General features: G+C 27.6%; 1 protein-coding gene across 1 annotated transcript; it reads left to right on the top strand.

The window, feature by feature from the left end:
- The first annotated feature begins 3,202 nt into the window (after positions 1 to 3,202).
- On the top strand, positions 3,203 to 6,588 carry LOC101493097 (cyanate hydratase). Its single transcript, XM_004497911.4, has 4 exons — positions 3,203 to 3,531; positions 4,745 to 4,816; positions 5,697 to 5,805; positions 6,166 to 6,588. Exons 1-4 carry the CDS (start codon positions 3,263 to 3,265, stop codon positions 6,211 to 6,213), a joined length of 498 nt encoding a protein of 165 aa, XP_004497968.1. The 5' UTR covers positions 3,203 to 3,262; the 3' UTR covers positions 6,214 to 6,588.
- Positions 6,589 to 11,610: the final 5,022 nt, after the last annotated feature.

An 11,610-nucleotide genomic window follows, 5' to 3' on the forward strand; every position in this document is an offset into this window, starting at 1 on the left:
AAAATACTTTACTTTTAAAAATAAATATAGGATTGTCCTACTTTTTTGCCCTAGTTGCTGATCACAACCTGGGGATGCGACCTTGTGAAGGAGTATTTTTTTCATTTCAATAGATGGTCGCATCTTGGGGATGCTACTTTGTACTGGTGATTTTGTTTATTATTTTTGAGCTTTTGTATCTATTATTAATTATATTTACTATTATTAAATAATTTAAAAATAATAAAAACATTTAAAATTTCAAAATAATATTATGAAAAATAATAATAATAATAAATTTAATAATATTATAAATTTTAATAATAATAATAATAATAATAATAAATTATATTAATAAAATAAAATAAAAATACATTAAATTAAAATAAAAAATACAATTAAAAAAACTAAAAAAAAATACATCAAATTAAAATTAATTATTTTCATCTAAACTCTACCTTTTATATATTTTTCAAGACTAAGTCAAAGAAAAATTATGTTACCAATAATAATAGCAAAATAAATCTTTTAAGATTTTCATAGCGTAGGATAGTTGTGACACTCTATCTCAAAAATATTTTAAAACATAAGTATAGTAAAAATAAAAAATAAAATATTTTAAAACATAAATATAGTAAAAATACCGACAATTTTAGTACAAAATTTAAATATAATCAAATATAAAATTAATACAAAACATATGGAAACAACAATTGTCAAAAGAGTTCAATCAAAAAGTTGAAAATTGTGAATAATATGACGGAAATGATGGCAATGCTCACATATTTATTATGAACGTGTATTATTCGTATTTGATATAGTTTGTTATAATATGAATTGATATATTTTTAATTTTAATGTGAAACTAGAGGTCATTTAGATGAAAATAATTAATTTTAATTTGATGTATTTTTCTTTGTAGTTTTTTTTCTTTTTTTATTGTATTTTTTATTTTAATTTAATGTATTTTTATTTTATTTTATTAATATAATTTTCTTTTTATTATTATTATTATTCTTCTTATTATTATTATTATTATTAAAATTTATAATATTATTAAATTTATTATTATTATTATTTTTCATAATATTATTTTGAATTTTTAAATGTTTTTATTATTTTTAAATTATTTAATAATAGTAAATATAATTAATAATAGATACAAAAACAAAAAAATAATAAACAAAATCACCAGTATAAGGTCGCATGCCCAGGATGCGACCATCTATTGAAATAGAAAAAATACTGCTTCACAAGATCGCATCCCCAAATTGCGATCAGCAACTGGGGAAAAAAATAGAGCAATTATGTATTTATTTTTAAAAGTAGAGTATTTTTAATCAAAATTAAAAGATTAAAAGTGAGATATTGTAATCAATTACCCTATTTTTTTATGTTCTGTAAACATTTTCTATTATTGGTTGTTGTTATTTTTGGGATAAAGGCTTTCATCGATCTAGTACATTTCAGAATAATAAACTCCTTTTCTCATAAAAAAAATTAATGAAGTCCATAGTTGCAAAATTAGACTTCTCTTACTCTATACACCCAGGAATATTATTGGTTGGACTTCTCTTACTCTACATTTCAGGACTTCTTTTTTCTGTAAACATTTTCTACTATTGGTTGTTCCTTTCTCTCACATCCAGCTGTCTACTCAGGAGCAGATTCTTTTAGGAGTATAAAGAGGTCATCTCAAAATTTTATTCTTTAATAAAAACAAATATAGTTATAATAATATATTTATAATAAATATTTCGTTAATTATTTCAAATTATAGAGTGATTTAATAATAATAGAGACTGTCGCATAATCTAAATTTTATTTTTTTTTCCAAAAGAAGCTGTTTTTATGAATGGTCAGGGATTTATTTAACAATTAAAATTAGTTATGGGCTCTATTAATTTATTATAATATGTCACGTTAGTATTCACTGAAGGTTAACTAAATTTGTTTTAATAGAATGATCAAATTGAAAATATATAATAGTTCAAGAACTTGATTACTATATTTTTAGTTTATGGACCTATTTAAGAATTCTAAATAATTTGAAGGCTTATTAATATATTATAATATGTCGCGTTAGTATTGATCAATAATTGACTAATTTGTGCTAATAGAAGGACTTAATTGAAAAAAATATAATAGATCAATGATTTGATTACAATTTTTTTTTAAATTTAGGGGTCTATAAAAAAATTCCAAATAGTTTAAAGACGTGTAAATAAATTAAACCAAATAAATATGAGATTGTTATCTTTTTTATGCATAATTAAAAAAAGTTAATGTATTGAGATGATAATAAAGACAAATTTAACTTTAAATATCTTAAAAAAATATTTTTGATTTTATATTTTTTTATTCAACTATTTCATTTATTTCTTATTGATTTTCCTATTCATTATTGTAACTTTGAATATTTACTATAAATTGAAATGGATTATTTGAAATATTATAAACCTACCAAGTCTCTTTTAAATCATACAAATTCTTATGATATAAATCTAGCAAAATCCAAACTTTGCAATCTTGATTGTAAAAGTATTTCCAAAAATATTAAAATTCGTTTAAAACCTTACATTGTTTTTTAAAATCAACAAGACTTTTTTATTAAAAAAAAAAATCCAATTTAATACACTCTTCAATTAAATCTATTGCTACAGTTTCATGTACTAAATGACTATTTAGTCTATAATGAATAAATTGTTCCTTTCAATTGCAGTTTTGGTTTTTTTTTTTTTTTAATTATAAAATTGACTTTTTTATTTTAAAATTTAATAATTTGATTTCTCATCATATTTTTTAATTAAAAAAATAATGACTTAATATAAATTGTAAAAATAAATAACCGCATAATTTTAAACATATTTTTAAAGAGTTATTGCAATTTCTCTAATATTAATCATTCAACGTCATCTATTCATAAATCATGTCATTTAAAATATATTAAATCATGATTTTTAGTCAATAAAATTAGAAGAATAAATAAATACTTTTGAATTTTAAAATAAAAAAACTAATTTTAAAATAAAATAAATGAACCAAATTACAATTAAGCTTATTATATATAAGCATCTATCGCACATTTTACTTTAATTAAGAAAAGTTGACAATATAATTAATGTGTGCAATTTATATAGAAAAATGACTAAATTATCATTTGTATATAGATTAATTTGATATTAATTTGTATATAGAAATTCTGACATATATAATATATATTGAGCTGGTACCGGTAGTAGTAGTACCCAAACAATAGCAATAGCAAGAATTTGGGCTAAAGATGGAGCATAACAAAGGAAGCATAGTGTCAGAACTTCAAGCATTGAAGAACAAGAATGGAAAATCCTACAATCAATTAGCAGAGGAAACAGGACTCACAAACGTCTATGTTGCTCAGCTTCTAAGAAGACAAGCTCAGCTCAAACCTGACACTGTGCCTAAACTCCGGGCAGCACTGCCCAACCTGCCCGAACAACTTATCCATGAGATGATGAAACCGCCTTTGAGGTCTTATGACCCCAATCTCATCCAAGACCCCACTATTTACAGGTCATCTTCTCACAAACCCCACTTTTCTTTTAATTATTGCTATTCTTATTAGATTACATTCAACTAATTACTTATTAAATCTTCAATTTTGTTAACTGAGACTAAAAATTGATCCCTAGAATTTAAAATTCATTCTCCATCATATTAGTCCTTCCTAGGGTTTTAAATAAAGTATGTGATTACAACTTGTGCCGCACTGAGCACTGACACCAACATATACACCAGTAATAATTTGAAGAAAAAAATGAATTAATTGAATATAATTATATATGTCTGTGTACTGACACATGTCAGTCACCAGACTCGCCTTCAATTACACATGTCAGTCACCTGTCTCAAAGGTGTGGGTGCTACATATGTACCAGAATATCTGTAGACATGCATCTGTTGTCTCAGAGGTTAAGTATGTCTTTGGATCATAAAGTTTTTCTTTTGAGATTATTTTGCCAATCATGCAAACTTATTTATAATGTGTCAACACATGATTGATTGAATGATTTTGTTGAAACTTTTCATGCTGGTGGTGTGGTGTATCAAAATTAAACGTTAGATTCAATTTATATGTTACTGGTGTGAAGTTGGTAGGGGTATGAGTTTTAGATGGAAAATTGTAAGTTCTAATCTTTTATATGCTAGTTCTGATGTACAAGCTATTGTGAAGTAAACATGCATGTGTTTTCTTGTCTATGGTGAAATGGGGATTGTTTCTCGTCCTTATTAACATGACATCATCATGATATATTGTTTTGATGTATGCTTGTTAGTGAAAGACATCGAATGTCATTCAGTGTTGTCAAATAGTGGCTTTAGTAGATAGGAATTTGAACAAATTGTTATTGTTCCATGATACGCTATTTAGTATTGTCAATTGTGTTGTTGAATAGCAACTATATCACCGATATAGCACTGGAGTGTTGTCTGAACAAACTGCTATTTTCCGCGATCTGCAATTAACAACACTGATGCCGTTTTTTATTGTAATGGAGGTCTTAAAGTAGAGCTACTTCTGTTTTGTAGAAATGTTCATTTCAATCTAAGTAGTGAAGGACATACTCTAATGAATGCAAACCAATTGACATGTACATGTTTGTTCTGTTGTAATGTGTTTTGAGGAATCTAATGATGGCAATATGTTATGCATTATGCATCATATATGTTGCTGTTTTTATGCTTAACATTTCCTGGGTTCTTATGCTGATCTTGCATTTCATAGGTTGAATGAAGCTGTGATGCATTTTGGGGAGAGCATCAAAGATATCATCAATGAAGAGTTTGGCGATGGGATGTAAGTTTCGGTTTATATAATGATGTATTTCTCCCACATGCTCCAAAGTCAAATAGATTTGAAATATCTGGCAATGATAGTGAGTCAAATAATATATTATTTGAAAGTTGAAATTAGCTTTTACACCTAAACTTTTTTCAGAAGCTGTCTTGTCTAACTTCTCTACAAGTACTTATAAACTTGTTAGAATAGAACTTTTTTCGGCAGTTAAAAAGCAAATGCATATATCAATTGAGAAGTTATCATATGCTATAAGTTAATCCAAATTGGGCCTATGTTCATAATAATATGAAATATCTATGCACGCTTATTGCATAATTTCATTGTAGTTAATTTTCAAGAAGCTTGAAGAAATCCATTACAATAAAAAAAATTAATGTGTAAATCATGTATGTGCGAATTTCGTAAGGTAATTAAAATGACATGAATTTGAAAATAAAACCCTGATGATACCTTGGAAGTAGTGGTTGATGTTCTAGGTCTGATTTTAGACCTGTCTCTAATGAAGTGAACTAAAAATCAAATGTTTTAGTTGTAGAAGAGTGAAGGTAAATTTGATTGAATGTGAATATGAATTGGATAAAACCTTGTACTACATGATTAATGCTTACGATGTGCTCAAGAAAGCCTTTCTTTAACATCTTAGGATTTATTAATGAAGAGGTTAAGAAAATGTTCCTATATATATATAATCACCAAGAACATACAGAGAGATCATTGTATAACTTAGCCTATGTTTAGAAGATATCTGAGATTTATGTTACAGGTGATAAAAAAGAGCGTGCCTAATAAGTGGCATGAATGCATAAATTTGTTTGTCTGTAAAATTAACTTCGAAGAATATCTTTCCTGTTATTTATTTGTTGCTTTTATATTTTAGCATGTCAGCAATAGATTTCTACTGCTCAGTTGACAAAGTTAAAGGAATTGATGGGAAGGATCGTGTGTTATTGACATTCGATGGGAAATATTTACCACATTCAGAGCAGGTCAGTTGCTTCCTATTTATAATTTTCCTTAGTGACATTTTGTTGCTCCATTCATTCTACAACATGTGGATTATGTTAGAAAAATTTATTTTCTAATTGTTGGTATTCCATTGATTTATAAAACATTCATTGAATTGAATGGTACCTTGATGGGTCCTGAAATATTCATCTTGTGATCAATGGATGTTGAACATCACATAGTGAGTTTACTTGAACAGTATTGTCTATGTGATGGTTCTTGAATGGATTCATGATGGATCTTTCTACCACCCAAATCTAGGGTGCTCTTATCCTTGTTACTAGAAAATAGTCACCTGAACTTTTATGTGATATCTCAAAACTTTTATTCTATGTGAACAGAAATCAGAGCACATGGTTTCAAGAACAAGGCCACTGGAGAAACAGTGAGTATCTTCAAGCCTAGAACAACACCAAAATCTTCATGCACATGTATAATTCCTAAAGTAATAAAAAAAAAACTGTGTTTGATCACTGCAACTTTTGTAATGCTGAAACTGTGTTTGATCACTGCAACTTTTGTAATGCTGAAACTGTGTTTGATCACTGCAACTTTTGTTGCCTAAAGTAATAAAAAAAAAAAAAATAAGGTTTAAAAACTAAGTAGCCAAACATGGCCATTTATAATTTTTATTTATGGCTTTGGGACTTCATGGAACTTCTACCTTTGTGATTTTAATGCAAGACAAGATACCTATAATTGTGAAGTTTGTATTGTATTTGGTTAAGTTTGTCAAACCAAAATAATAATAGTTTTTGTATCCATATTTATTTTGTCAAAGTGTTTTTTTTTCAATGCTAATGTTAGTAATTATATGGTTAATACTATTAGTATTTTGTTGACGGTGGAGATCGAGGATTTGGATCCATTCAATTTCAACCTCCCTCAATCTCTCTCAACCCTTTCTATTTATCCTTTTTTTTTTTTCACTTTTGTTTTGTTTGGACTGATAGTTTATATCATATAGATCATATATGTAAAATTTTACATAAATTTAACATTGTTTGATATGTTATTGAGATATATCAAAATTAGTCTCTTTTACATTTTTATTGAACACCGTTAATCTTCATGAGTCTCAATAATATATCAAAATGATTTTAGATTTGTGTAAAATTTTACATACAAGACCTATGTGATATAAATTTTCAATCTAATGGAAAAAAAATTAAAAGAAAGAGAGGATTGAGAGAGATTTGGATTTGAGAGAATATCAAACCTGCAACTTCTTTATCTCTCTACTCCCTTACTTCGGCCCCAAGTCAATCTTATATACCATATTTTGTCACATGTAATAAAATGTTCAGATAGTATATGTGCAAATGTTTAGTTTCCGGACGATTGAGTTTTTCTCTTCTTAATATAATATTCTTTTTATAAGAGAAAAATTAATATATTTATAACTGATTTAAGGGATAAACGTATTTGTTTAAATACTGTAAATATATTGTTTTAGTAGTTTTAATTTAATCTCTATTAAAATTATATTTGTTTAGTTCCGATATGTAAAACAAAAAGAAAAAGTACAAAAAAAGTTATTTTTAATGATTAAAGGATAATTACATTTTTAACAGGAATTAATAAGAAAACAAAAAAAATTACCACAAAATAAGAGCATAAATACAAATTGGAATCAAATAAAAAACTTAGTGACTAGGAAAAAAACCTTGAAGTCCTAGCTAGAGTTCCCTGATAACATGCCATAGTTCCATAATCTCAAAATGTGATGTTAAACCATTTGATTGCAGTCGAGGTCTACTAGGAATTGAGGAATTTTCAACCTCCATAAGTTCAGTCAGTTCCTATTGGATTTCACACATGTATAAAATAATGAATTCATTAATCAAATGAAAATGAATTGAACTGATAAAAGAAATTTGGGTCTTTTATAATATGAGCCCAATAACTTACTTTGCTATAAAAAAGGAAAAATGGCTAACAGACTAGGCCTAGGTATAATAACCTTCTAACATACTAGACTCGAGAATAATGACTAAATATTATAATCATTAAAGCAAAGGTAATGCAAAATATGAAAAAGTTTGTATGACTAATATCCCCCTTCAAGCTGGAGAGTGCAGATTTAAAACTTTAAGTTTTAGCAATAAAGAAGTGAAAGCAGTACTTTCTAGTGGCTTAGTGAAGATGTTGTCGACAAGCATATTTAAAGAAGAAACATGAATAAATTTAAAGATACTAGATTGGAGTTTTTCACGCACTATATAACAGTCGATGTTAATATGTTTAGTGTGTTCATGAAATATTGGGTCAGATGCGATGTGACGAGCATATTAATTATCACAGAATAAGATTGCTGGTGTAGAAATAGTAATGGACAAATCAGTGAGAAAATAAGTAATCCATTGAATTTCACATGTGATCAAGGCAAGAGCTTGATATTCAACTTCGGAGGATGATCAAGGTACAATGTTTTATTTCTTGGACTACCAAGAAACCAATGATGAACAAGGGAAAATATAATAACTAGTAAAATGTTTTCGAGTTTCGATGCATGTGACCCAATCAGAGTCGTTGAAGGCTTTGAGTAGAATGAGAAGGAAAAAATAAATCATGTGTTGGTGTTGATTTAATGTACTTGACGACACACAACATTATTAAAAAAATGTTCCTATGTTGGTGCATGTATAAATTGATTGAGTTGTATATCAAATTTAAAATTTGGCTGAGTATTTGTAAAATAAATGACGTGTCCAATGATGCGTCTAAAGGAAGTAGGATCATGAGGATGTGTAGTTGAGTTGAATAGTAGTCTGCAGTCTTTGACCATGGGAGTGCGCTTTGGTTTAGCTCTTAGAAGTCTCGAATCACTTAAGATGTTCAATGCATATTTGTGTTGATAAATATGTATGTCTTCTTTCAATGTGATATTTCGAGCCCAAAAAAAAAAACTTCAAACCTCCAAGGTCTTTGATGTAGAAATAAGAATTGAGAAATTGTTTAGTACCATTAATCTCTGATTGAGAATTACATGTAAGAATAATAACACCAATAAAACAGTAAAAGTGTACACTTTCAAAATAAAGAATGGTAAGAATAATAACACCAATAAAACATTAAAAATGTACACTTTCAAAATAAAGAATGATCATGGATTAAGTAAAACCAAAAGATAATAAAGCACAAGTGAGTTTGGCAAACCATTGTCGACTTGCTTGTTTTAAACCATATATAGTTTATCAACATTATATATTGGAAGAGGAGACAAACATATACTCCTCACCGTGAAGATTTCCATGAAGGAAAGCGTTATCAACATCAAATTAATTTAATATCCAATTTTGAGTGGTAGCAACAACAAGAATTAAACGAACAGTAGTTAATTTTTCTATTTGAGAAAATGTATCAAGAAAATCAACACCTTCTCATTGATTAAAACATTTGACAACTAGGGTAACTTTATACTTTTCTATATTACCGTCAACGTTATGTTTAACTTTATAAACCCATCTACGATCTATGACCTTTTTATGTAGAGGTAAATTAGATATTTCCTAAGTATTATTAGCTTCAACAGCTATCAGTTCATGTTTCGTGGCAGCAACCCCATTCATTTGATTTTACAGTCTCATTGTAAGAATGAGGTTCAATAATAGAAGATATGGCCAAAGCATATTTTAGGTGAGAAGATGGAAAAGCTTTGTAAGATAAAATAGAAGACAAATAATGAATAACAATACACGTGGATTTTAATAGGTAGCATGAAATCCTTTAGGTATGTAGGGCATGTTTGGCCCATGTGGGCTTTCAGACAACTTAAACTGGTTGTGTGTTTTGTTGCACAATATTAGAGTTTGACAAATGCTCAATGGATTCTAAGAGAAAATTAAAAGAATTAATATCATTATCATTATCATGATCAATTTCAGTATGTTTTTGAAAAATAAGGAAAGATGTGTTCATGAAAAACAACATTCTTAGAAACAAATATTTCCCTATTATTATGTAAGTCATAAACAACATATCCTTTAATGCCAAATTTATACCAAGAAACATGCATTTTTGAGATCGATGAACCAATTTTGTTTTGCTTTGTTGCAATGTAGATACAAAATAAAGAGAACCAAAAACTTTCAAGTTAAGTAAGTCAAGGACAACGTTATAAAGTTTTTAATAATGAGATATATTTTGGATAGATGAAGAAGATATCCTATTGATTAAATGGATATCATGTTGAACTGCATACGACAAAACTTTTCATCGAAGATTAACATGAAAAAGTAAACTCCTAGTGACATTTAAAATATGTTTATGTTTTTGTTCCCCAATAGAATTTTATATTGGTGTTTCAAAGCAAGGTGTGTGGTGTGTGGTATATGATGTCATATTTACCAAAAATATTCAAAGTTAATAAACTCACTACCATTATTAGATCTAATAGTTTTTATAGTGACATTGAACTGGTTTTGAACAAGAACAACAAAATCATGTATTAACTCTCTAGTTTCAGATTTATTATGCATGAGAAAAAGTCAAATATGTCTACTAAAATCATCCAAAGTTGTAAGAAAATATTTATGACCGTGCAATGAAGAGATAGATAAAAGGTTCTCGTATGTCCATATGAATAAGATCAAAAGCACTAGTAGAAACACTAGTACTAGAAGCAAAAGACGATTTAGATGGCTTTGTTAGATAACAAAAATCACAAATTTTATTGAAAATGAATTTCACATAAGGAAAGTTTGTACAAATATGAGTAAGCATTTTATTACAAGGGTGTCCAAGGAGAAAATGACAAAGACAAAAGGAAACATGCTTAGTCATTATATTCAAAGAAGAAAACGTACAATTAGAAGCATGGATATTAAGTTTTGGTTCCTATAGGTGAATAGACACCAAAAAGATTAGCCAGCTCAATCATCCTTGATGTATGAAGTTTTTGAATATGACAATATGAATTAGAGAAAATTAACCTACAGTTCAAGAACTTAATAAATGTTTGAACAAAGATTATATTTGATGTAAATTCAGGAATAAACAAAATGTGGAACAATGGAAACACATTGTTAAAGTGAATTATACCCGAATAATTAGCAAAAAAAACAAAACTACCATTAGGCAAAGTGACATAAATAGGTTTTATTTTATATAAAGTGGTAAAATATTTGATGTTACAAATAACGTGATTTGTAGCTCCAGTATCAAGTATCCAAGGAGTATAAGTGATATTACCTAATATTCTGAGAATGATCAGATGTAGAAACCCTAATTTGTGTGAAGCATGATTCTGAGAATGATCAGATGTAGAAATTTTTTGTTGTTGCAAGAAGGTTTCTACCTATTGAAATTGTTCAATAATAAATTGAGTGAGTTAGTAGTGTTTGACTTGGAAATAGTTTTATCATAATCAAAACTACTTTAAACCTCTTCAATTGATGAAGTGTTGATAGATTTGTTCTTGTTGTAGTTAGGGTTGTAGCTTAGATGAAACCCATGTTTGAAATAACACTGGTCAACAATGTGTCCACCCCTATTGTAGAAAGTGCACATTTTTTGTGAACCAAAACCTTTACCACAATCATTACCTATTCATATGCCTTTACCAAAACAACTCTTAAAATTAGGGTTTTCAATTGAATTGTTAATAACTTTAGAATATAAATTAGGACCACGAATTTGTCTCTCTTGTTATAAAACAAGAGAGAAAACAATCGAATTTTCAAGTAATGGGTCTAACATCAAGATTTGTTTCTTAACTTTATTAAAGTTGTCATTTAAACCCTTTAGAAAATATGTCAACACTTCAGATGATCTATAACTATGAA

This window comes from Cicer arietinum, chromosome 4 (genome assembly GCF_000331145.2).
Source record: "Cicer arietinum cultivar CDC Frontier isolate Library 1 chromosome 4, Cicar.CDCFrontier_v2.0, whole genome shotgun sequence".
Lineage (NCBI taxonomy): Eukaryota > Viridiplantae > Streptophyta > Magnoliopsida > Fabales > Fabaceae > Cicer > Cicer arietinum.